A 27,805-nucleotide genomic window follows, 5' to 3' on the forward strand; every position below is an offset into this window, starting at 1 on the left:
AGGGATTGAAATGAGTTCTAAAATGAAAGTAGTTTTAACACTGCAGTTTCTAAATGGGTTGTAAAATAAGCTGGGACAAGTTTGCACAAGAAACATTTGCTCTTAAGAGTAAAACCATGGGATCTGAGCCAGGCCAGCTGTGCTACCACTCCTCCTTTACTCCTGTACCAGCGAGTGCCAGAAGCTACAGATTCTGGAGGTAGAAAACACGTTTCATTGCTCCTGTTTGATTCCCTTGAGGCTGACACATGGAGTGGAGCTGTCAGGCTTCACAGCAAGCTGTGTCTAGCCTTCTTTGGCTGCAGGGAGGGCTGCTGATACATCATGCTCTGAGTTTTGGCAAGAGACACCACCAGTGTTAAAACAAAAGGGAGACACTTCAGGTTACCAGCTCCCCAAGAGAAGGATGCCTGCGGTATGTGAGCTTACAAGCAGCGAGAGAAACGGGTCATGGAAAGGTCCCTATTTAGTTAGATGTAATAATTAGCTGTTCACAGGCTGAAGTGAAAGTCTTGAAGGCAAGACTCAAGAGTATGGGTGTCAAGAGATAGAAAAGGTCAAAGATTAGGTCTGGACGTATAGCAAAATGTGGTGAAGCTGATGGGAAAACAAACATGGGTCACAAATTACTCATTTGAAATTATATGCATAAAGAAAATCAAAATAATTTTCTTATGGTTTACCAAAAGAAATAGCCCCTTCTGATTAATTTGAAGAACAAAAACAAGATAATTTAAATGTGGAATAAGAATCAGCAAGGCAAATTAAAATACTTAAATTTGCTCTAAAGGAAATAAAGGAGGAAGATGGTCAACCTCTCAAGGGTTACAGAAATGTGAAGTGACTTGAACTCAAAACTACTTAGATGTGTAATGTAGCACAAGCTTTAAATGCTTATTTCTTTAAACAACAGGATCCAATAAATTATAGAGACCAGTTACTGAGGGATACACACTTACATCAGTCCCTGCAAGTTTATGTTCCAGAAAACTGGAAACAATCCTTTCCTGCTTTTCCAGACTGTGAGTTTGTGAATGCAGTGCAACTTTTTCTACACACAGACCCATGCTTTCATTATTCATTTATTTATTCAACTTTCATATGGAAATACTGTTACTGGCCTGAGCATCTTAGCATTCTTACATCACACTGCCTTCAATACCTGTATGTTCTGTAATGTGTATGCATTGAACCTGAAGTGGCACATACACATCAACAGTGATAAAAAACATGAAGTAAAGACACTAGTAGCTCAATGTTTGACATATTTATTGAAGTGCTTCCCCCCCCATAAGCTATTCCTATCTCATAGCTATAAGGAGAAGATCTAAAATGCAATTTCAATCAGTGCATAAAGAGGGATGTGAATTCCATTGTTTCAAGATAATTTATTTTGTTTTATCTTAAAAAAATAAAAAGAGACATGAAAAAATACAAAAATATGCATATCAGGATGGCATGGTGTCCTACTATGTTTCTGCACTAAAGAATCAAATCCATCTCTAAATTCAGACAGCCCCAAAACATCTATAAAAGCATTGTTGTAGTTTGGTAATTGAAAAACACCCTAAAAACATATTATGTTTGGCCTGGTTTCCATACATATCAAAGAGGAAAGATTTCTGGCAAACCTGGAATATGTATTTTGAACATTGTATTTCTGCCAGCTGGCTTTTCACATTCTATAGCAAGTTTGCACACTACTTTAGAAAATGTACTGAACTAGACCTGATTGAAAATCACAAAATAAATCACTGTAATAACAAACCAAACAACTTTCTATGCTGGACCTAGCAAGTAAATTATACCAAAACTGTTGTCTTGATCACGAAATTCATGAATAAAGATGTGTGAAACTTGAAAACACTATCAATGCAGCACCTTTCTTCTTCTCCCCCGCTGCTGTACACATCGCAGAAGAACATTTTACTTTGCTCGCAAGCGTTTCATTACAGATCGGTGCTCTCCCCTGCCTCACATCGACAGTAACAGATTGTTGCTCGCTGGTTACACAGGGTCCCAGCGGACCTAAACTCTGCTTGAGCTGAGCGAGTCTGGCACTGACATTACCCCTGTGCCTGGGAGAGGCAGGGGGCACAAAGCCCTCGCTCAAGAACAGAACACAGCAGTTCTTTTCCCAGAACAGGGAACCCGGGGAGGGTCGGCAGCCAGGGCAACAGGGAGTGTAAACACATCGCCCGGGCCGATCTCGGGCGGCACGTCCGCCTCTGCACTTTTCTTTTACCGCCCTCCCCGATCTTTTTAATGTGAAACAGCCAAAACCAGGCGGGATGGAGATTAGCAGGGGGAGGGCAGTCAGAAAAGCGACCCCCGAGGGAAGAGCTGAACAAGAAGGTGGATTAAAATCTCCTGACCGGGTGGCGAGGTCGGGTGAGGTGGCGAAGGCGAACCGGCAGCTGACACGCCATCGCAGAGACTCCAGAAGGGTAAGAAACTTGTTTTTTTCCTTTCCCGAAACGCTGTTTTTATAGCACCGTAAAGCTGCATGCGTGGACACGTGATTTTTTTGTAACCAGGCGCCCAAGATCCCGCAGGCCTTGCGATGCATTAACACCGGGTGCCTCCCCGTTGTGCGTCCTCAGACACACAGCCCGGCCGCACAGCACCGTTACCGGGGCCAGTCTTTTACCGTGGACAACGCGGCGCCAAGAGCCCCCGGCAGCACCGCTGCGAGCGGCTCCGGCTGCCACACGGCCCCAGGCCCGGGCTCTCCCCGCCCGCCCTGGGCGGCCGCTGCGCAGGCGCCCGGCGGGTCGAGGGGAGGCGGACCGGACCGGGCCGGGCCAGCAGCGGGGCTCGGGCCGGGCCAGCAGCGGGGCTCGGCCCCGGCAGTGCGGGGACCGCGGCTGCACCATGCCCGTGCGGTTCAGGGTGAGCCGAACGGGAGCGGGGCCCGGCGGGGCGGGCGCAGCCCCGGGCGCAGGGGGCGGCAGGAGCGGGACTGCGGCCGGTCCGGGGTAGCGGGGAAGGGAAGGGCCTGCGCTGCGGCACCGGCTGGTAAAGGCAGAAGGAGTTCTGTCCTTCTGTCGGTGACAGCGGGTCCAGGCTGTGTTTGTTCTTGAAACCATTTACTTGAAGACATAAGATACATGCTTTTTGTTTTGGTTTTTTAAATTTTTAAATGATTTTTTTGGTGCATGAAATGCTTCCACGTTTTCTCAGCAACATTTTTTGTTCTCCGACGGGGGTGGGTTTGGAAGATGCAGGGCAGCCTGCCAGCTTAGCTTATCCTGCAGCAGCGTGTTGGTGATGTTCCTCCCTTCGGAGAGCTGTTAGCGGCGGGAGCAGTGGAGCGGGATGTGCACCGCTGGCTTGACAGACTCCTCTCTGTTTGCTGTAGGGACTGAGTGAATACAAGAGAAACTTCAAATGGAGAAGCCCAGAGTTTTGTAGCCCGTCCCAGCAGCAGAAATCCTTGTGGGCAGGACTTCGGTCGGATCAGTTTGGTGAGTGCCCCTGGAAGCTGCCCCCTTGGTTGCAGCCAAGGCCTGGAAAGCTTCGCTGTGATGAGTGCATGGCCACAGGGAACTGGTGCTGTTTACAGTTTGTGCACTTCGTAATTAAATTAAAAGTATGGTCTTGGTCATCATTTAGATAGAGTGTGTTTTTGAACTCCGTATTCTTTACGACTATACTGAAACTTTGTTTTCAATTTGTGGCGTTTATATAAATATTGGAAAAAAAGTAGTTTATGACACGCAGCATAAACTCAGATCCAAACATGAAACACAGGTGCAGTGTTAACTCATCTAGGGTGTGTCGAGGGTGGGATTGCTTTATTTGTGATCTATGGAAATAGTAAATAAAATCCCAATTTTAAGGGGAGAATAACTTGGGGCAAAGTTTGATAGAGTAAAATTGTTATGAACCTAACAGGTACAGCTAACTGAAAGAGGTAAGCCACTACAGCAAAAACCTTGTGATACTGTAGTGTAGGATATAAGGATTGTAGACACTATCATGACAGGGAAATGTGGGGATAGAAAGCAGGAGGAAAAGGAAATAGCAGTTGGATTGAAAGACCTGTAGGGAGCTGAGGAAGAGGAGTAAGCTGAAGAGTGATGACAACTGTAGTGCTCTGAAAAAGAGTAATAAAAAATTATAATTATTGTAGTGGCACAAGGCAGAGTAAAAAAAAAATTGGTGCAGTTCACTGCAACTGCACTATGCAGTCTGTGTAATTAGAGTACAGTGCATTCATTCTTACAATAAATGTTCTGAATTTTGGCCTTGTAATTAAGAACTGACTACTGGCAATGGGGTTAACCATGTTCTTTTCACTGGCTGTTAGTTTTCTTGCTGTTCATCTCCCAGAATCAATTTGCACAGGGTTGTCCTGTGGACATTTTTGCTTTATAGGGTTTAATCCAACATGATTCTGGAGCACCATGTTCCTGTCTATTTAGTGTAAAGGAAAGTAATTTGCAAATAGGAAAGAACACAGAATTTCACAGCAATGCCTGTAATTCATAGTCTGTCACTGCTCCAAGCTTTCTAGTAATCAGTTGCATGATAAACTTTCAGTTTATTGTTGTTACAGAGTGATATTATGTCTTCAGTGAATGTTTTCGTTAAATCTAGTATGGCTTTTTCTCAGGAATCACAAGAGAACCAAAATTCATTTCCAAGAGAAGGGTACCTTGCCGTAATCCACAGATTTCGAAGTCCCTTGAATGGCCAGCAGATTGTGATTTGAATAACCAGCTGGAGACTGAAGCTGCAGAGTTGCACACTGACCACGAAAATGATAATGGGAATCAGGAAAAACTTGAAACACCAGAAGGACCCAGACTCCCCCCAAAAGTTCAGTCACATGTGGTAGATTCTGGTGGTGAAATAGCTCTTGCCCTTGCAGAGAACAACATGAAGAAATCACCCTCAGAAGCTCCACCAAATCAAAATGAAGCATTTTCATCTCCAAAAAAGGAATCAGAAATAATGGGTAATGGGGTAAGGGAATATGTTTGGTTTTTTTTTTTAATCGACCAGTCTAAAAATTACTGACAGTAATTTCATAACCATGCTCAGCCTCTCTTGTCGAACTGTTTCTCTCTTTCCTTGGTTTTGTATTTTGATACTCTTGTAGCTTCTTTGTTGGGAGAACAGTAAGTTTCTTAATTCAATAGAATTTGCTCTTCCTTTGCATCTTCAGAATGCGACATCACTGCTGATTTCAGTTTAACAAGGATTTAGCCAATAATGTGTAGATTTTGGGGTAGTTGCCTATAATGAGAAAATGTACTTTTCATTCATTTTGTTCTTGAAACCAAAACCCAAACCATTGTTTTGAAAGTGTGTATTGAAAGATATTTAAATTGCAAAATATTGCAGGAAAGGGAACAATGATTGCATTTTTTTTTCATTGTCAGTTTCACAGACCCCTGCAGAGGAAAGCAGATGTAAATATCCCCAGAAATTCTGAATATCAAAGCCAGTTTGTCTGGAAGAGTCCTAATGAAAAGTCACCAATACTTGCAGCTGAACAGGTAACGTTACATATTCCAAAAAGCAAATTAATACTTTCTTTTATGTATCAGCAAAGTTTTCCTTTCAAAAATATTTCCTTTTTTTTGCTCTTTTGGTGGAGGAATGACAAACTTTAATGTTGTTACAATTATGCTACACTTCTCTATAGAGAGAAAAAAAATTATTTGTTTCCATGTGATTCTTTATTGTGGTCAAACCTAAGTATTTGTTCTCCTTAGGCCTTATGTTTTGCTCTTTCTTGTTCTTCTGTTTGCATTAATTTACCTGTTTTGCCCCAGTTTCTTATTCTCAGTCTCCATCTCTGTGCACGTACACTTCTAAGCCCTTAAGTGTGTCTCTCTAGTGTTTTATTCTTTCATGAGAACAGCTTATATTTGAAAGTGGAATTTTCTGGTTTTAAGATAGGCTTGTGACATTTTAATACATTTCATGAGCTTTTGGGCTTTGTAGGGTTGAAAATGCTGCTTTTTCTGGTGAGACCACAAAGAGTAACTGAGTGTGAGACTGCTTTGTGTATTAATTAACTGTTACTGGGATCTTAGGAGACTTAGGATACTTAGGAGACTCAGCCTTTAGGTCATTCCACAGTGTAAAGTTGGCACTTCTGCATTTATCTTCTCTTTCTTCAGTAACATCTTCAGAGGCAATAAATGTTGATAACTAAAATAATCACTATCCTGTATTTTTCTGTTGGAGTGCCAAGCAGGTGGATTTACTGCAGGATATGTTTCCCAACAGCCCCTTATCCAATGAAAACTCACTGAAATACATGATAGTACTATAGAGAAGACAAAGGACCTTTTGAGGAAGAGAGAGTTTCCAGAAAGTCACCTCATGGAAAAAGTCAAAAAGAATTCCATTTGATTCTGTGTGCAATCAGTTTGAAAGTTTCATTATTAATGCTTGTGAGCATTGTGCTTTTTTTTGGAAGAAAGACTTTTTTCCACAGCTTGCACAGAAGAAGAAGAAGCAGTGAGAATAAGTCTGTAGGCACTATACTTGGATAAGTAGAACCTAGGGAAAATTTAATGCTAAAAATTATACATATTAACAAGTTGTTATTGTTCACTGTTGATATAACTGAAAATATACCTCAATACTGACAATCCCTTTCCCTTGAAGAGATTCTGTGAAAATATCAAAGGTATCCAAGTTAGGTTATAATTCAGACCTAAATTCTCCTAGCAAATCTTTGGAAAATGTATGGTTCTCACATATGGCACAGTCTTGAAATTTGGAACCCCATGACCACATATGAGGCAAATTCTCTACCTTGATTTATAATACTATGTTAGTTGAAAAGGAGTGGATTTCAATTTGCTCAAGCTCTAAGCATCCAACTCTAAAACTCAGAGCAGTTTTTTGTTACTTATGGACAGGACATATACTAAGGACTCATATGGAAGTTTTATGGCATGCCTTTAGAAAGTCATGATCCTACATACAGCTCTGAAGGTGAACAAAAAAGAAAATAAATAAACAAAACCTTTGATAGTAAGTTTCAGTAAGAACAGTGTTTGATCACAGGTTTAACTGTGTCTGTCTTGGTCACTTTTAAATGTATTTAAATTTCTCTTTAATTTCTCCTAGAAGTTCATTAGTCTACACATGCTATATTTTTACAGATGACTGTCTCTCTCCTCATATGTGAGTGTATTTGTGTGAATAAGTTAACAGATTTTGAAAATTTAGCCTTAAGGTAAACAAATCACACTTTTTTCTTTGTTTTGTTTTCTTCCTCCCACACAGCTGATTTGCAACACAAAGAAATCCATACCTCCGGTTAAACCTCTTGCCATTACTTCTGAAGCTGCATATGAGAGAAATTCCAAGGGGTCTCCTCCTGTTAAGAGTCCACAAGAGAGAGATGGTTCAGAAGAGAAAGAATTTCTGGTGTGTTAACAAGTAAATACTTCCCAGAAAGAAAAGCTCTTATAGTAGTTCTGCAGTGTGATCTGTTCTATATGGGGGTGGGTTTAGGTTGAAATTATTTAGTGTTGCTAGTGACACTGGACTCAGCAGTGGTTTCTCTACAGCTCTGCTCTTCTGGGGCTCTGTAGTGGGTCCTTTGTCGAGCATTTTTTTTAGTTTTAAGTTTCTGAGTTTTGAAGTGGTTCTATTTTTTGTTGTTGTTCCCAATTGACACTTTAATAGGATAGTTTCTGCAATCTAAATCTCTGATTTGTACTCTGATTGGTACTAGTGTTGTATCTTGGTGTGCAGTAGGGCTAGACAGGAGGTCTGGAACTTTTGAATTTCATAAATCAGAGATAGTGAATTTTCTCCCCACAGTGGCAAGCAGTATCTCTGTATTCTTTCCATGTCAGCTGACTTTGCTTCCACTGGGCATACATCTTCCTTCTTTTGCCTTTCTGAGTCAGCTCCCTTATGACCTGTTCCAAAAAGATGTCATTCTGGTTTTTTAGGAATCTTCTGGCCTGGGTTGTACAAGCTGTGTGATGCTCCCAGTTAATCTGAGTCTCCTCACCACCCATCTCTGTTGCTGGCAGGACAGAAAGGGCCATTGTGAGAGAAGGTGTTCATGAGGAGCACTGCTGGGCTAAAGGTGTACTTAGCATGCAGTGCTTTGGCTTAAACTAAGCCATTGGTACTCCTGAGGGGATTGTTGGCTTGGAGGCTTTATCATCTAAAACTCAGATCTGCCCAGTTCTTTAAATCCCATCTGGGGGTGAGAAATTTTATGTCCCCTTTTCCCTTTTAGTAGATATGAAAAAAGCTTGAAAAGCCTGAGGCTTTCAGGAAGCATTTATCTGGTTTTAATACTGGAATTTCAGGTCACTTTTTGAGAACAGCTAATAAATGAAGTAAGAGAAGTCATGAGAAGGGAATTTTTGTGAAAATGCCTAAAAATTTGTTGTTTATACCAATACCTTGTCTCTGATGAGTATCTTGAAAAGGTTTTGGGGGATTTTGGTGGGCTTCTAAATTTTTTTTTTTTTTTGAATTTGAACAATATCTCTGAAGATCTCTAGCATAATTAGAAGTCATGCATTGCATTTCTGAAAGAATGAAATAATCAGGAAAAAAATATTTGTAAAACCCAAGCAAATCAATCTAAACATTTATAAAACAAAATAAATATTTTAAAATTTACCTTTTGGACTCAGAATGTGTAGATATTGTATTATTTTATTTCTGTGTTCCATGTTGAAGTAATTCTGTAAAGTGGTCAAAATGGATCATCTAGCTAGCAGAATGTTTCGCTCAACTTTGGCATTTTGCTAGTTTATTTTTATCTTAAAAAAGAATGTGGTATTCTTGTTTGTATTAAATATTCAAAACAGCTAACACAAAAGTGAATTGTTTGCAAGTGCTTGATGTCAAAAGAAATATGAGGGTTTTCAGATTGTTAGCTAATGTGGTATTTTTAAAATTATCTTTGCCTTAGAGTAAGAGGGAAGAACCGTTTCAAAAACCAGCAGAAGATGCAACAAAACAAGGGAAATCAGAACAGAAACATCCTAAACAAAATAATAAGCAACATATCAGTCCAAAGCCCCTCACTTTACATACAAGTCGTGGGTATGTATAAAATAGGAAAACCTAGACTAGTGAGTAGGTGTACAGTGGCCCAGTGTTTAGGATGATGGACTGTGGACCTTTAAGCACACCATGCTGCAGTTGCAGGGCCAGATGCTCCTTGCAGCACTGAGGTTGAGCTGCTTGTGGGTACATCTAAACCTGATGTTAATTTCCATCTCTTCTCTGGGCAGCAAAGTGAAAGCTTTGTAACCACTCCTGTTCAGCTGAACCTTGTGATGCAACAACAGTAGTAGTAATGAATACAGCATGAGTGAAATAGAATCAGTGCAGTGCTGCTGCTTAACTTTCAACTGGTGCTTTGGAAGTCACCTTTCAAACTACTTTATCTACTGTGCCTACTCCACACCTTAAAACTGTGGTGATTGTACTTGATGTCTGCTTATTCTGGTCAGTAAAGCCTTGTGTGCCTGAGTAACAAAAACAAACACACAAGGTAAATGAAAGAAATCTGTCCTTTTTAGAGTAATCTGGCAAGCATGAAAATGAAGTGAAATTGTATGCTATTGAGTGCTATCAGAGTATCTTTTTATTTTTGCCACATGGCCTACATTGCAAAAATTGAAATTGTACTTCCATTTCATACACATCCGAGATATGTCAAGAGCAATAAAAGCCAAGAAGTAGGCTTTAAAATGTATAGATTATTCCATCTTTTCTGTGTTTGTGCTTAATGTATGCCCCAGCAATTGCTTTCATTCTTTGTGGCAGTGTTAAGGCATTAAATTGAAGATGGGACGGGAGACTGGTGGATATTGGGATTTGATTACAAAATGATCACCCAAAATTCTATGAAGTAAAATTGGTTTATGGAAAAGGGAGAGGATATGGTATAGCTAAAACCTTTAACTACTTGGTTTTCATACTCTTTGCAGTAGATTGTAGTCAGTTTTGCAGTGAGTAATGTGCAAAAAATTCTTGATCATTTGCTGGGGCTCTTTTCATCTAAAGACAAATTTATGCCTCTTATGCCTGTAGTGTAGTAGCACAAAACAAAATTCTCTTAAAAATCACTGGGCAAATAGCTGTAAAAATGTGCAAGTTCTGAATATGCAGACAGGATTGTTGCTTGTATGCAAGCTGTGTTGCAATGCATGGCCTGCTTTTGCAGCAGAATGACTGGGATCCAGGTTCAACAGTATTGTGTTTTTTGTGCTAGTCCATTGGTTTGGCAACCAAAAGTGAAGGATTTCTGTCAGTTTTAAAGAAAAAGACATATTGAGAGAAATTTTGAATATAAAGGGTTTTTTGACCTTCGTATTTTTCTTTTTACGTTCATTTTATGCTCTGACTTCAGACTTTTATGACTTATTTCTGAAGAAAGATTGAAAAATAGGGCTTTTCCACCCTGTGCTGTATATATAAAAATTAAGCTGCTAATGTTCTGAAGCATGATTAAATCCAAAAATATCTTTAGATTTAAGCTGATACATCCACAGTTCAGTGCTTAAGGACTTGAAGTACTACTTACTGCCTCCTATAGGTTACATGATGTTAATTTTTCTGTGTTTGAATGTGTGTGGCAGAATGGAAAAATGAACCCATCTTCTCAAGTCCTGAGGCCTTTTGAAGATCAAAGCCAGTAGGATGTAGATGAATTATTCTGACCAGTGTTCTGGCAGTCAGATGTTTCCAGCAGCTCACCCCACCCATATGCAGAGAGCCTTTAAAATGGAGTTCATAGAAGGAAATGTCTCAGACACATTAATGCCAAACCATGCATTTTTACTAAATGTACCTTCATCAGTGACTTAAATCAAGATCCCACACTTTGCATTGAAGTAATTGAGGCTGGTGTGTGTATTATGTTCTGGCTGTCAGGACAAAAGCTTCTGGTGGAGGTCTTGCAAGGAAAAATTAGTAGGAGTAAGTACTTGAAGGACCACCAACTGTGAATGAGTATTTTTCACAGCTTTCCTCGTTGTGTTGGTTTGAGTTCTTGTTTGTGCATGTGGTTTTTGTGTCTCACTGGCATTTGGGTGCAAGTATATTTATGCTTGTTGAGTAACTTTAAAAGTGTTCTTAAAGAGTATTTTGGATATCAAACTTTACTCTTCTTTTTTTCTCCTCATTCTTGATTTCTTAGGAAGATGAACACTGAATATAGGTCAAAATTTTTGTCTCCAGCCCAGTATTTCTACAAAGATGGAGTTTGGTCTCGTATTAAGAGTAAAACTCACAACCAGGTGAGTATTCTTAGAAAATCTGAAGCCTGAGTATGCTTTGTAGTTTGATATTTAGATGCAAAACTTTGAATTGTGTTAGATACAGCTTTGAGATTGTAGTGCTAATGACTCAAGCTCCCAAAGGTGAGTATGCAAAGACAATTAGATTCTGACAAGTCAGTATAATACATAGGAAAAAGAAAAAAGATTATAAGACTAAAAATTTATTAATGTGACCTCCAAAGTGAGGGAGAAATTTTGTTTCCTGTACAATCAGGTTCATTCAGGACAGAGTCTCTTGTGACAGGTAATGTTACTCTTGATGTTCAGCCCGGTTGTAACAAGCAGAAGTGTTCAAAATACGGGGCTGAATGATAGGAGATTCCAAGGGAATAAAACCAAAATGTATCAGCCTAGGTTGGCTTTATGGTCAGGCTCAGTTCTGTAGCTTAGCTTCTGTGCCTGAATCCATTACATGCAATCCACTGAATTCTGTCATACACAACATAGAATAGAGAAATTTTCTTGCAAGTTTCAGTCTGTGTATTTTCTTGTTGTTTATTCAGAAACTGCAATTCATGTTATACTGTACATGAAGTCATTTGACAGAGCTATGAAAATGCTGAGAAGCTTCAAGACCACAACATTTCTTAGCATTATTAAGTGTGATTCCTGAGTTAGTCAAGGAAATCAAAACCATTAATAGTGTGCTAAGGAACTGCTAGAGCTAGCTCTGCAACTCTGATTTCACTGAATTGACGTAGTAGTCGTCTCCCTGATAGAGAAGATAGAGAGGAGCCTTTGTGAGCTGATAGAGGGAGCCTTTGTAGGGCACCTGTGTGGCAAATACTTGGAAATGTGAATTTCTTCATCACTTCAGACCACGATGATGTGGAAGGTAGAACTGGAGGAAATGGTTCCGGGGTGCTGGGCTGTGAGAGTATAGGTTCTCTTTGAAAATAAGGTTCTCTGAGAATTGCAGGAGTAGTCTGGTAGCTTTCAGTTCTGTGTTTTCTTGCTAGATTTAATATAGCAAGTAATTTTGCTTTTAGCAAAAAGAAAGAATTTCAGAATATATACAGAGTCCATAATGAGAAATAAATCTCAATATTTAAAGTATATTAAAGTATGAGATGATTAATAATCTGAGTTTGTGTATGCATGCATGAGACAATCCATTCTTTGTAAATAGCCTCAAGAGGATGTTAGAGGACTGAAAAGAAGCAATATTTTAATTTTTATATGCATTGATATATGCATTAGATTTACTGTAACTAAGACTGCAAAATGTTATTAACTCTTGCATGCAGCCTAAGTGGTATACTGAATGTTTCTGTAGAATATTATGTCATTTTTCTGGCATATTATACTTTAATTTGTTGATATTGCATCATGAAACATTCAAACCAATAAGGAGCAGTGCTCAGCTTTAGGAGCAATTGAGTGGTAGGCAACTAGAGGGTGAGCCTTGGGATATGGTGTGTTTGTGCACAGTCAGCTGGGAGGAGTCGCTGCAGTACAGTTGAGGGAAGGAATGAGAAGACTGGAAGTGGAAGATGGATGGTCAGCTTTACACGTGGCATTTAATTAGAGTGTATGAAAAATCAAGGATTTCCTACAGTCAAGGTATGTTTGGAGTGCATCAGACTTTTCCGCAGAGATTTTCTTGCTGAAAAGGGATTTGAAGGAGACTAGAAAGAAGTTGCTTGGCATGTGGGTGACTTTCTGTCCAAAGCAGGCTTTCTGAAGTTCTGAGTCCAAACAGGCAAATGCCATTATAGAATCCTGGTGTGACCTTAGCCATAGTGATTATTTGTAGGCTGCTTCTCTGCAATTTATTATTAAGTGTGCTTTTCAGCAGTTGACCAAAAAAAATTATTTTCTAATTATGCTTTTGAAAAATTAATGTGAGCAATTCGTAATTGCAGTTGGACTCCCTAGGGCCTGTGTCCTGCTGAGTTAATGCTGCCTGCTGAGTTGCTGAAGGAGATGGTTGTCCTTTGTACTTCTTCACAATTCACAGGAGACTTAGTATTCTTCCTCCCCCTGCGGTACCCTCTTGCTCTGGATTTACATTCTTTCTATTCTGGCTATCATAATTAATTTTTTATTCTTCTAGTTCAAGTGAGTAATCCAGTAAATCACTTGCACATCAAATTTCAAATTCTTTGAAAATGACAAGCATATCTTTTTAATGGCTATTCTTTAGAAGTTTAGTGGGTCAAATTGTGGGATGTTAGCTGGATATCCATCTGCTGCATCCAGTTACTTTTAGTGGGATTAGCTGAGTTTAGCCCATTAACTCTGTTCCTTGCAGGAGGAATGATGTGAAATCTATAATGAAGAAAGAATAAAAAAGAAAAGCTATGAAAATATGGTAGAGGAAATGTCAGTATTACTTTTCTGCTCTTTGACAAATACTTATTTCTTGTGGACCATTTTTTAGTAAGTCAGAATTCACACAATATCACAAATTTGTTTTTAATAATTTAAACATAAACTTCTTGGTTTTACTTTTTCTCCCTGCACTTTAATTGTGTTTGGGTGAAGGACACAAGACAGCAAGAGTTTAAATGGTCTTAACTGTAAAAATGATGTTGTATACTGTTTGAAGAGGGAGGTTATCACTTTTACTGTTTTGGAGTAAAACTGATGCCTGAACAGTTTTGTATCTCATTCTTGCAGTTACTTGATAGCCTAGAAGGAATAATGTTGATGCTATGTCTTGCATACTGTAGCACCCAGAGTTCTTGTATTAATCTTAACTTTTCACTAATGTTTATGTAGTTAGAGACAATGGTAGTGTTTGCAGCATACAAACTCAGTATTAACCATACACATAGATCTGTTGATTTGAATTTATCATAAGTTAATGGGGAATGTATTTTTGAATGTTGATATTTAGAAATCTAAATTAACTTCCTCAAGCTTGGCAAAAACTGGTGGAATGCCAGTGCAGACTGTATTTGTTAGAGAGCTTTATTTGAATCTCAGGGAGGCAGCATAGAGCTATGTTGGCAGATATTTAGTATTTAGCTTCTTTCTTAGACTGAAGTAAAGTTACAAAGGTGATAATAATAATATCAATCTTGAGTGTTGAGAGGAAAAATAAGAAATTTAAAAATAACTCTGTATTCTTCTCTTTAGGCATCTCAAAACACCCTAAATTCCATGTGGTATATGGAGGTTGGTTGCATCCAAGTTCCTCTTTCAGTGTTTGGAGCACTGTGTCTGAGCACTGGTGGAAAAATTAGAATCCAGCACTAAACTTATTCATAGTTACTGCATAAATTTTTGTGCTCATGGAATGAATAATTGCCAATTTTGCTTTGGCTTCATGGCTCAAACATGCTTACTGAATATATTATATTTGCTTTCATCTTCTTACACATACTGTGGCATGCAATGCAATGTTTGTGCTGTGGCTGGCCCTGTATTATGTATTATAACCTGCTTTTCTCTCCTAGCTGCCAGTAGCTAGTGCAAATATTTATAGTAGCCTAATAGTGAAGTTTAAACAGCTGTGAAACTTACAAAACCTTGATGTGTAGGTGAGAGAGCTTCGAGAAAGAGCAAAGGCTTACAGGCAACGAGTAGAGGGAACACACTTCTCCCGATACCATTTCAATCAGATCCTGTCTGATAATAACAGTCTTTGGGATGTGTCCTCAACTTCCAGTTCAGAAGAAGGAATCAGCAACAACATCAGAGCACTAGATCTTGCTGGGTAAGGTTGTCATTCCTGCCTGTTATTCTCAAGCTTTGAAGCTGAGCAAAATGCTGAATATAGGCTTGTATGGAAGTAGTTGTTTTTTGAGTACTTCTCATAATCTAATTTGCTTTCAAATTGAAAATACAGCCCTAATTTACACTGCATTTTTGGAAAGAGTCTTCATAAAATCTAGTTTGAAAGTGAGATGTGCTTAAGCATCAAGTAAAACTGCAGTGGCAATTTAACCATTCATCATATCATTCATACTAGTTTGTAATGAACTGTTCTTCTTGCAAAGAACTGAACTGGATGAATATGTTCTGTGTAGACACATGTGTATTGTGCAAATCAGAGGTACAAAATGCTGTGTTCTTTCTTACCCAGTGTTTCTGAAAAAGAGACTGCAGCAAGCCCTGAAGTGCTACAGCAGCCTGACTCCAGAGAGCAAGCTCATCAGGACAGCACAAAGAAAGACATGTCAGATGCTTTAACTGTTCCAGTCAAAAGACGTTTAGCTTGGGATGAACCAGAAGGTACTGAAGAAAAGGAAGATCAACAATCAGCAGAAGACAAAGAGGAAGAAAAGTCAGATGAACAGACTGCAGTCATGGCCCAGCAATTAGCAGAAAACAATAAGGACGCTAAAGAAGATACAAAAACTGAAGGGTAAAACTGAATGGTTTTTTCATGTATATATCTATATATGTGTGTGTATATGTGTATATATATGTATATATTATAAACATTTGTAGGTTAAATAGTTTTTGTATTAAAGAAAGTGTAATTTGGTGTGGTAGTACTTCTGTTTTCAACAGTATGATAAGGAATGAAAAGGTTTAAGACGCTGGACTGGTTGATGGAAGTGGACCTATGGTTAAAAATACTGGATTTCTAACTTGCAAGACAGAAGTTTCCAGACTCATGAATGATTCTAATATTTTTCTCCAAAACTATGAAATCCACAGTATGGGCCCCTTAGAAGGTCCATTACACAGCAGCCAAGTTTAGTGAAAATTAAAGCTCATAATTTGCTTCAAGTTGACAGTGTAGAATTTGATAGGAGAGGATATATGCTAATATTGTACATAGACATCTATTTTTCTTAAAGCATTTAATGGACAAAGATTAAGGACTTGAAGGAAAAAAAGCCCTAATATGCAGTAATCACCGGTGGTTATGTTACTAAGCATGGGTGGGAAAGATGTGGCAGGGTGTACACAAATATTGGGAGATCAGCTCAGTATGTGCCTGGTATAGTATTTGACATTTGAGAGATCCAAATTGTATCTAGTTTCAGAAGTCTCTGTTACTGTGCATGTTTTGCATACCTTTTTTTGTAGAAGAATATTTTACTTTGATAGACATAAAATTCCGAATAGCTTTGACCCTTGTAGCCATGTCAGCTACACATTTTGTAGTCCTCGTTGCATTTTATCTTTGGTGTTGCAGCACTAATCAAAGGTAAGAAATTGTAATTGCCTCCATTTGGAGTAATAGCGTGTATTCAAAAAAAAAAATTGAGATGTTAGACTCAAACAGATATTAAATGTAGGCTTTCAAAACCTGCATCTAGAAACATTTTTAAGTTTCTATTTAATTCTAGAGATAGTTAGTTCATAGATGTATCTGATTGACATTGACCATTTTCTGTCATCTTGTTCTGTGTGTTCTGGGATGTGCACTGGACTCAGCCGTGCAGAGCAACTTAATGCTTGCATGTTACTTTCTTGAGAGCTGGAAATGAGGAATTCTTTGCCTAGATGTGTCTGTCATGTACAGATAGAATCAGGTTTCTCCACATTGTGGATATGCTGCTCTTTGTGAAATGCACCTGGAGGCAGAGGACTGAAGTGGTAGCGCTGATGTATATTATATATACATATATAATGTATGATATATGTATTTACATCATATTATGATGTGTATCTAATAACCTAGGGGCTATAACCATTACAGAAATTTGGGATATTTGGCTTCAGTTCTACCACATTGACTGAAGAATGTGAAACCCACACTCCCACCTCTAAGGCAACAATCATGTTTGAAGTTTTTCTGGGTTCAAAGTTTTCCAGCCCTTCTGTTGAGCAGTATTGCGCAGCAGTATGCTCAGGGTTTTTCAGGACAAAGGGAGCCTGGATTTATAGCTTGAGACTGTTCAAAATACAGAAATGGAGGCTTAAGGGCTGGAATCCAGGACTCCCCTTGGCAAGCAGATGTTTTAGCTACAAGCTGTTGGGGTGTTAAGGCCTTAACTCTCTTGCCTTGAGCTTCATTGTAGGAATGGATTGGAAACAAAGCTTGAGTGCAAAACTCCTGAGTCCTTCCTTAGCTAATCCTTTAATCATTACTCACTTTTTTTCAGTGAGAATGTGTTAGTATTGAACACTTCTGCAGCTGTGTCAGATTCTTCTGTATCCTCAAGGAGAGGCAGCAAGCACCCTACTCTGAAGCTGAGAGCTCTTGCAGGAACCCCAAGGACTCATCATAATCACACTACCCCAGCTGTTGGTAAAAACACTTGTAAATGCAAAGCAGTATTTCAAGAACTAAAGATAAAAATACATAATTGAATTAATTTATTAGGTTATTTAATGTAATAAGGCATTTTTAATATTTTCCAATACAACAGGAGGTACTGTTGTAGTGTCTGCTCCAAAGTTCAAGTCTTCATCTTCACCTCAGAGAAGGCAAAACTCAGCAACAAACCCTACCAAAACAGAGTCCTTCCAGGTGAGCCAGAAAACAGACTTACCATGATGAATTTTAGGAATGCTCTTTTAAAGTAATAATTAATAATTTATTTAAGAAATCTTTTTCTTTAGTTGTTAGTTACTGTCTTAAAATTGTCAGTATCTGTGACTAAAAACGGCATGTCTGAATGCTTAGGTTTTTTTGGGGTGTCAAACAAATGAGTTGAGACTACTGGAGTGACATTAGAGGTGTTTCATTTTGGCCTCTTTGACTAAATGCACAGGATCTGTTTAAGGAAAAACAAAAAGTTTGCTAGTAGAATTTCCCCTTAATGTTATTGTAGCCATTGACATAGGGCACAACTGCAGATTGCTTGAGTTGGAAGAAACTCAAGGGGGAGAGGTTGGGTGCTTATTTAAAAGATAGGTTAGTGTACCATCATAGTTCCACTTTTCCTTTACTTTTGTAAAGGAAAGTAAAGGAAAAGTGCTGCTTTTACTTTACTTGCAACTTTGGTAGTTACTAAAAGAAAAATAGAATCATCTAGAAGTTGTTATCCTCAAAATGTTGGTAGTTGTTTGTCAGTTGTGCTTGCGCTGTGTTCTACAAAGAGAGCTACCATTTGACTGCATACATCCTCTGCAGTAAGTTCTGTAACAAAAACAGAACAATTGCATGAGTTGGTTATGTTGTTGTAAAATCTAAAAAATCACACTTTTAGAAAATAAGCTCTTCGTTTGACCTGATTAGATTACTTTCAGTCCTTGTTAAATACTTTTTATTAGGAACAGAATTTCTTTACACTCACAAGCTTGGAATACTTTTTCTTTTAGTACTTGCATAAGAAGTATAAAAGTGTAAAGTCAACATTTGCTGCATATGTGAGGGCCTGTACTTGGAGGCTGTATATGAGATGTTGTGGTTTTGTGCTTTTTTGATCCTTTCTTTTTTTTTTCTTTCTATTATGTTTGTAGCCTGATGTGAGAATGGAAGCCACTTCACTCTTTAACTCTGCACCTGCTGGGCTGGGAACTGTGGATCCTCTGCCACTTAGGCAGGACCAGTGGCCTCCTAACAGGGTTGCTGGTGAGCAAGTTCCTCTTGCTTCAGCCCATCAAGAGCAGTCAAAGTCAGCAAAAAGCCGCTCTGTGCCTTGCTGGAGTCTCTCTCATCGTATTCAAGGGACTCTTAAGGATCCAGAATTCCAGCATAATGGTGGGTTTTGTTTATTAAGTCTGTGTTAGACTGATGCAGGATGTAAGTGACTACTGTGCTGTGCTTAGGCCAAAAGGTGCTGAGCTTCCTGCCTTACAGTATCTACAAAGATTGTGCTGTTTAAAAACAAAAGCTTTTTAACTATATAGTTGGTTAGTCTTGCTGAGGAAATGGGCACAACATTCCACCTTAGTTTCAGATTCCACTAATATCACTGTATTACAGTGATCAGTTTGTTGTCTGATTTTGCTTTATTAATTTCAGTAAATAATACTCATGAGAATAATTTGGTTTAGCATGAACAGCTCTAAATTTTAATATTTAAGCTGCAACTGGATGGTGTGACACTCTTCCAGCTGCAATTCCTAACTGCAGTGTGTAAGTGGGACCTCTGTCATGTAGTATTATTTTGAAAGAGCTGTGGATTTCTGAGAGGTAAGCTGCTTAAAATTATTTCTGCAGGATAAGGAAACTAGAAAACTGTCTCTATAAGGTTTATTGGATATTGAGAAAAACCTTTTCTTGGCTGAGGAGAGATTTGTACTGAAGCATTTAAAAAGTTTTTAACAGTGTTTAAGGGTACTGGGGATGTAAATTTGATAAGGAAAAGACTCCTTGTCCCCTTAGTCCGGTAAGATTTTCCACAGCTGCTTCAGGTCCCACAATTCTTGGTCCTTTGATTACAGAGATCAGCTAAAAAGTAGTATTTCTATTCTAGAACAGAACGAGCAGTTGTCAGGTTAAGCAGGAAGGTGAAGTGCAGAGAATTTCCTCAGAAAGGTTACAATTTGTGCTGGTTTCTAGTTCTGCACCTTGAGTGCAGTGCATTAAGTGACTTGTAGCATGTACCAAAGAATGATGTCTTGAGAAGAATGCAGTGGAGCAAGATTATTTTACCTCATCCTAGGGTAAATGAGTCTGGTAGAATTTTCATGTGAGCTATTTATAAGACTCTTGTTTTGGAAATAATGTTACAACATTTTTAGATGTTCTAAAATGAAATATTATCTTTGGTCAATTTTGAAATTATTCCAATCTGTGCCTTTTGACTTTTTGTCCTAGGGAATCTTGGCAATCCAAAAGTGAGAACTTTCCAATTGCCCCTTCGGGAAAGAAACCGTAATGATGAAGGTATTTCTTGTACCAAAGTATTATTGTAAATCGTGTATGTAGCCTAAATAAATTTTAACTTCTGCATTAATGTGAGATGTTTCTGAATGCAGTAAATAATGCATGGTTTATGTGTTTGCCTGAGTAGCTGCAGTGTATTTTTATCAAAATAATTTGAACATGTTCAACCTAGTAATCTGAAGTAGGAATATGAAGGTTTAAGGAATATGAATAAACCATTAAATGTGGCTGAAAATTAGCAGACCATTGTGGCTCTCGATATGGTTACTGTAGGTTGGTTAGTCCCATACCTTAAATTGTTTTCTGCACACACATTTTTCAGCCTTTGTGTTGATAGCAACCAAAAGAAACTGCAACACAGCCCAAATTGCAGCTGGAGTAACTTTGGTTGCGACTTTAACGGTCCCACTTCAGGATAAAGGTTTTGCCTCTGAGACTTTAGCCCCAGATGTGCAACATGAAATGATCCCTCTTGACTTTAATTGTCCCACCTTTCCTCTGCTCAGTGTGTTAGGGGTGCTTATGGCATGCTGCTATTCTGATTGCTGGTTTGGGCTTTTTTTTAATGTTTGTTTTAAAGTTAATCTACGAGAGCAGCCATTGCACAGCTGCATCTTCTTGGCCTTTTTGTGGGCAGACATAAATAAACTCTTTCAGTAGCATGAGTCAACCAAAGGCACTGTATCTGCCATACACTTTTTCTTAGTGTGGTGTCTGAGGTTGAGCCTGGTGTGGAGCTGAGCTAGTTCCAATCACCTGTGTTTGGTTCAGCTCAGACTATGGCAGAGCAGGTTTATATCTGAATCTGATTGCAGTTTATTTATAGTTATACCACCAAAAGCTTATTTTTGTACCCCTTGGCGCTTCTTTGCTCCTTGGGTTTTAACCAAGGTTCAGGCTAATTCTCTGTTTTACTCATTGCAGTTGGCTGCAAAATATGTGGGTGGTGCAGATGGCTCAGCCAAGCTTCTGTGCAACTGCATAAAACATGCAAAATCCTGTAGTACTCTGCAGCTTGCTGCACACAGATTGCTGCCCAGATTAAATGCTGTAGCTGCTGTTTCTTTTTTATTTTTCCCTGTGAGCTGAATGGTACTTTATGAACTTGCAGAAACAGGTGAAATGTGCCAGCTCCCAGATACTTTGTATGCCCATATTTGTTCAGGTACAAACCTGGGAGTTATTCCAATGACATGTCAGTTTGCAGAATTGCAGTTTGCAGTTTTTCTTATACGTGGGAATATAGTTGTTATACATAGTGTGTGATCCTGTTACAGGCTGTTAGGTTAACTGTGTTTTAAGAATTTAGAAACTCTGCTGAAAAGTTAATTCAAACACTGACAGAATATTGGTGCTGTTTGGATTGAGTTGAGGAATTTTTCCCTGGATTTCTTTTTGTTGGTGACACATCTGGTAGCTAGTGATACAGTTCTTTCTAATCCATTGCAGGAGAATGCGAGTAATTAAGGTCATTTTTCATAGAGGCCATCTTGGCAGACCTGTAGGAACATTTTAATAAAGCTGTTGAAGAATTGTAATGTGCTTTATCAGGCAAGCAGCATCAAGACTGATTAGTGTTAGGAGTTTTACTGTGTGTGAAATGGACCCTGTATTCCAAAGGAAGACCCTCCAAAAGTATATTTCTAAAGCCTGCTTCTTCTTGTCTTTGTGGTAAACTTCTGTTTTCTTCAGAAGACTCGTTCCTTTTAGCAGCTTTTGGCGCACTAGCTGGATTTGGCACAGAGGGCTCTTCTTAGCAGCATGAGTTCTGATATTTTAGTCATATTATTCTAAGGTTGTCTGCTTTGCTTGAAGCAGTGGATTGCTTTCAAGAATATGTCATTACCAGAGTGTAATCTATATAGATTTCAGTGGCAGAGGAACAATTCCTGAGGTCTTCTGACACAGGAGAGTAAAGATCAAGGTGGCTTGGAGAATTGGGTGATTCCCAGGTGAACACAGGGATCTCATTCTGGAGTTTCTCAAGAGGTGGGCATGTAACTCTCTTAAACTTACCTAATGTAACTCTCTTAAACTTACCTAACATGTTAGAGGCTTCCTTGTGAGTCTCTTCTCCAGCATGACAGTTGCCAAGTAATTGAATTGAAGTATATTGTGGTACTATTTTAGCATCCATTGTGAAAGAGGGCATAAAAATATTCGAAAAATGTCAGCTGTGTTTGAATATGTATGTTTAATCTTCCTATTTACTTTTTCCCTTGCTTTCCCACAGACGATAGGCTGTCTCAGATTTCTGCTCGCTCGGCAGCATCTAGTTCTCTTGCGTCTCAGATCCTGGAACGAGCTCAGAAGAGGAAGGATTTCTGGGGCAAGGCGTAGTCTCTCCTTCCTGTTGTACAGAAACTATTCACTAAAATGATGTATTTTGTATTGTACAATTGTACAAGCTTGTAGTGTACATTTTAAAATACTGTGATTGTAGGTTTCACACAGCATCCTTTCACTTACCATTGATATGGCTCAACTTTTACGACTTGCCATCCCAATTGAAAATTAAGTATTTAAACTGATGATATTGAAAATTAATGTTCTTTATTTCTGAGAGTTAGGTCTTAATTCACTCTGTTACAACAGCCTGTGAGGCTTTTTTTTACAGTGCCATGCCACCTTTTGACACTGAGATAATTATTTTTTTATGGAACCTGTGTGTGACTTCTCAAGGTATTTGCTGCAGTCATGCAGTATGACCTGGACCAATATTCAGAGGCAACACCATTGTTCACCAAATATCTCAGTTGCTTTATTTTGTCAAGTTATCTTAAGGGCAGCTGTGGTATATGTGTTTATGTTACTGTATGAATTGTCAGCATAACACAGCACTGTAACAAAGAGTTACTTTTATTACTTACTGCTTTTAACTTCTTACCAAAAAATTCTAATTTCTTAATGACACTAACATAGAGTGTCATTAACAGTAGAACACACAGGAGTTTAAGAAAAGCGAAGCATTATGGTTTGTTCTTTGTCCACAGGTTTTTGGCCAGGATGACTGTCAGAGTTCAGTGTACAGTATTGAAGTTTGTCAGCTATATTAACATGAATGCTTGTTTTGTAGACTGAGATCCATGTTAATTTCAGCTTCTCTAGAAAAAGCAAATTCAGCCACCTTAAACAGTGGTGTTTCCCAGCTCCACTTCAAACTCAGGTATTTAGGACTAGTGATCTCTTTAAACTCAAAAGAATGTTTTTTTCCTTGACTTTTATATTTTAATTACCTCTTATCTTAGTTTCCTGTTTTGGGGAGACTGATTATGATTGTTACATTATGATTGTTTCATGTTGCATTATGATTGTTACAGTGAAAAGTGTCTGTGATTTATGCTGACAGCTCATTTTATCTTTCCAAGTGATGCAGACAAGATAAATGAAGTAGAGGAAATATGTGGCTAGCAAGCAGTTTAGTTCTCTGTGTGGCTTCAGGTTTTAATACTACTAAATTTGAACATTTTGTACAAGAACAATTTGAAATTTGTACACACTTGATTGCATTTTGTATGTAATTATGTATGCATATTACTGAAAATAAAAACGGTTGTTTGCTTTGTTTCTTTTTAAGTTACACTGGATAATTTGGCAAAGCCTATTACATTGCCACTTCTCTATTCTCTGTTTCACCTGTTCAGCTTGAATATCTGTAGACTTAAAAAACACAAGAAGTTACCTCAGAGCTGATCTTCATACCTCAGAAAGAGTAATGTATTGAAGCTAGATATGTTGACCCTAGAAATTGCAGCTGACTGCAGGTATTTTAAATGGTGCTGCACAGACTGGAAGGGAAGCAATGCCCAAATGATTTAAAGAGTGAGTGAATTAGTGCTGTCCAGTACTGATGATGTTAGAAAAGGGTGTTTGCTTCTTTCAGAAATTGTATGTTACAGTAGCTTCCTACCAGTGGACTTGTTTGAAACAAATCAAGGTATTTTATTTTATCTCAAGGGCTTCTGGGATTGTTCTGTGGTGTGCACTTAATGTGTAAGTTATAATTGGTCATAAAATTTCTACTGGAAGGGAAAATGTGCAACAGCATTGATGAAAAATTCCATTTTTCCTCTAAAATGATAGTTTTATAGTGGAAAACTTAATGGCTAAAAGGGGAAATATTTTTTGTTCAGGATGATACGTTACTGTGGTGTGGGTGCATTGATTTTGCAGTACCTATCTACATTATTCATATCAACATGTTCTCCTTGTTTTCCTGGCCAAGAGCTCTCATCATTCGTTGTTTCTCTGTGATACCTGTTAATTGACTTCTATGAACTGTGTCCTCTTTCTTTGTTTTTCTATGTTTGCCTAGTTTTCCTGGCTGTCTGACAGCTCTGTCAAGAGTTTCTGTGCAGGTCTGATTTTGAGGCCTGTAAGTGGCAGATGCTATAACACCATATGCGCCAGTGTTGCTCACAGTGTTGTCTGTAGTGGCACAGGTGAGTCTGGTGCATCTGAGGTAGCTCAGTTTGTCAGATGTGTGCAGTATGGCCCATGTGTATTGATTTCTGCCAGGCAGAGAATAGCTATGGTACAGGGGGGACACATTTTGGTTGCATAGGAGTACACACCAATTTAGATGTTGGAATGAAAGTTCATGGTGTCTCACACATCACTGGGCATTATTTCCCATCTAAACAACTTCTAGTATGTGCCTGAAATATCTAATTGAATTACTTCTGGACAGAAGTTTTCAAAGGGAAGTGTGGACAAAAAAAACTGGTTTTGAGTTACACTAGTGCAAAGCTGCTGAAATATGTGCTGTGGTCTTCAAAGCAGATGTAAAATTCTTTATGCATGTTCTCTGCTAATGTGTATCTCATTCAAGAGGAATTCTGGTTTTTCTAAATATTTCAGACTAGCCTTCAAACATATTTCCTGTTGTGCTTTCAAGCAAGCTGAACATGGAAAAAATGTTCAAAAGTGCACCCTTTATTAATAATTACAAGTGTGTGCTATGCACTGAATGTGTATTGTTTTTTGTCAAGGAAACTTGTGAAACATAAGGAGGAAGGCAGCTGTCAATAGGAGATGTATCTCAGGAACAAACAACCTTGTGAGCTTGTCAACTCAAGGTCAAGATTTACAAAACCAGCACAGTAATAGCTGACCGGTCAGTCGGAATGTCTTCAGCTGTTCCCAACTCGTCACCAGCTGGTCAAGGGAGGTGAGGGAAGACCTCATTGCAGTCTGCAACTTCCTTGGGAGGGGAAGAGGAGAGGCAGACACTGATCTCTTCAATGTGGTGCCCAGTGACAGGACCTGAGGGAATGGCCTAAGGATGTGTCAGGGGAGGTTTAGGTTGGATGTTATGAAAAGGTTCTTCACCCAGAGGGTGGTAGGGCACTGGAACAGGCTCCCCAGGGCAGTGGTCAGAGCACCAAACCTATCTGAGTTCAAGAAGCATTTAGGTAATGCTCTCAGGCATATGGAGTGACTGGGAATGATGCTGTGCAGAGCCAGGAGCTGGACTTGGTGATCCTTGTGGGTCCCTTCCAACTCAGCTTACTCTCTGATTCTCTAACTGGTTTTGCATATACAGTCTGAATTAAGTCACAAAGCCACTCGGTAAGTAGTCATCTAGTGGTACTTTAATCACTATGAGTATGTTGTGTAGGGGTTTTTCCATTAATACATCCACATCTACTAAATTGCTGATGGATTCTTATGTGGTCAGTAACAACCTTCTGAAAACAGGTTTGGCTTTACCAATGTCAGGTAGCTGGAGTTTCCCTCTGCACCCAAGGGCCACAGCCCCAAAACCCAGTGTGTGTTGCTGTAAGGTGAAAGGAAATGAAATTATTTACCAGCCACCAGCTTTCTTCACTCAAAAATTCTTGGAGCCCAGGTACTAATACATTCTCCTAATCTGACTTCTGGTGTCATTGCTCTCTGGCAGGTAACAGTGGAAGAATTGCACAGGATTTTGCAAACTATGTTATAATTCAAAATCCAGTAATAAACAGTTATTCAGGTTAAGAAATAGCCCCAGCACCTAGGTTGACCAAGTACTAGCAATTTTATCATGTAACAGACTAATTACATGAAGCCATTTTGAAGGGAAGTAACACTATTTAAGGTGAAGTACTTGTGCTCAGACACTGCCCATAGTACCAGCATTTCCCCTGAGACTCTGAGCTCAGCACCTCTGAGAGTGAGTCCTGGCAGTTCAGTTATTCACTACAACAGAGCCATTAGAGAAGGTGACAGCTCTCATGTCACTAAAGCAGCTTTCCAACTTGTGTCCATCCCCAGGAAGCCAACAGCCCCTGCCCCAGCCCTTCCCCAGACCAGTGTACTGCTATTGACGATCCCCCAAGAGAGTTCTGTGAATCAACGAGTTTCCTCTTGGAGTAGAATCATTGTCAAGAATGTGAGATTTATGGGGCCAGAAAAAGCAGCTACAGCATAGGAATTATGATGCTGTTTTCCTGTTATCTGTTTTTAGCCATGCGTCGTGTAAGCTAAAATCCACAAACAGGCTGGAGCCAGCTTCCCCCAGGAAACACAAATAAGCATTCCTCACGAGAGCACCATTCTGGGAGCTCACAGGCTCACTCTAGCTGAGCTGAGCCTCAGCAGGTTTCCCTAGTCCACACAGAGAACCTTGCAAGAGCTGGGCACCCAGTTCTCCAGAACAGGGTGCATCTGCAGATTAAGTTTATGTGTCACAGCAACCCAGTAATCAGAAAGGGGTCTAGAAAGGAGAAATCCAAAAGTACATCCTTTCTGGATCCTGCCAGGCATTCTAATTCACAACCTAAAGTAGGTGCTTTGGAGGCATCCCAGCACATGACAGTATTACACAAAGACACCTTGAGTTTCAGAAAAAATGATACATGCATATATACATATGTACACAGCCATGATTTAATTGCAGCCAGAACTAAGCCCCACTCAGACATTCACCCACTCCCACTGGAATGGGATGGGGAAGAGAATCAGAAGAGCAAAAGTAAGAAAACCTGTGGGTTAAGATAAAGGCAGTTTAATAGGTAAAGCAAAATCCACACATGAGCAAAGCAAAATGAGGAATTCATTCACCAGTTCCCATGGGCAGGCAGGTGTCCAGCCCAGGAAAGCAGGGCTCCATCATGCATAATGGTTACTTGAGAAGAAAAACACCATCACTCAGGTTGTCTCCCCACTTCCTTCCTCTTCCCCAGCTTCATATGCTGAGCGTGACACCACATGGTGTGGGATATTGGTCAGTTGGTGTCAGCTGTCCTGGCTGTGTCCCCTCGCAACCTCTTGTGCACCCCCAGCTTACCTGTTAATGGAGAAGGGTGAAGAGCAGAAAAGATCTTGATCCCGTGCCCAGCAATAAAGAAAACACCTCTGTATTATCACCATTATCTTCAGCACAATTTCAAAACAGATCCCCATACTAGCTACTATGGAAAAAAATTACTGTTCCAGCACACACACATATGTATACCTACACAGAGAGTATATGTGTATATCAGATTTAAACACAGATAAAAGGAAAAACTCTGAGGTCCACTTGAAACCTTCACAGTTTTGCCTTAGTTACCTTACCATAAGGTTACCTGGCATAAATATAATGTCGGGCACATTTACAAAGCTGACATGCTTTGCTAGACAACATCATCATGGCCTCTGAAGAAAGTGAGGAGTAAGAAGCTTGAGTTGTTCTTTGCGCCCTCCGCTGAAGAACCATCAACACTAAGCAGGATCTGCTGCTCTGGCTGTACCACCCAGCTCTCATTGCAAAGAGCAAGCTCTTGGCAAATGAGTGCTCTTGTTCTTACACTTTTAACAGAGCCCCGAGTGCAACGAGCAATCCAACAGAAGCTGT

At 39.3% G+C, this 27,805-nt stretch overlaps 1 protein-coding gene across 4 annotated transcripts; it reads left to right on the forward strand.

The window, feature by feature from the left end:
• The first annotated feature begins 2,276 nt into the window (after positions 1 to 2,276).
• On the forward strand, positions 2,277 to 23,559 carry MDM1 (Mdm1 nuclear protein). Of its 4 annotated transcripts, none has more exons than XM_063155095.1 (15): positions 2,277 to 2,447; positions 3,362 to 3,467; positions 4,619 to 4,971; positions 5,391 to 5,507; positions 7,258 to 7,401; positions 8,918 to 9,051; positions 11,156 to 11,255; positions 14,382 to 14,420; positions 14,786 to 14,961; positions 15,331 to 15,612; positions 17,309 to 17,454; positions 17,576 to 17,676; positions 18,612 to 18,852; positions 19,915 to 19,983; positions 22,217 to 23,559. In XM_063155095.1, exons 1-15 carry the CDS (start codon positions 2,292 to 2,294, stop codon positions 22,321 to 22,323), a joined length of 2,271 nt encoding a protein of 756 aa, XP_063011165.1. In that variant the 5' UTR covers positions 2,277 to 2,291; the 3' UTR covers positions 22,324 to 23,559. The 4 variants fall into 4 exon arrangements, with proteins under 4 accessions (XP_063011165.1, XP_063011166.1, XP_063011167.1 ...); XM_063155097.1 differs by lacking the exon at positions 2,277 to 2,447 and adding an exon at positions 2,812 to 2,892; XM_063155096.1 differs by lacking the exon at positions 14,382 to 14,420.
• The last annotated feature ends 4,246 nt before the right edge of the window (positions 23,560 to 27,805 follow it).

This window comes from Melospiza melodia, chromosome 4, assembly GCF_035770615.1.
Source record: "Melospiza melodia melodia isolate bMelMel2 chromosome 4, bMelMel2.pri, whole genome shotgun sequence".
Lineage (NCBI taxonomy): Eukaryota > Metazoa > Chordata > Aves > Passeriformes > Passerellidae > Melospiza > Melospiza melodia.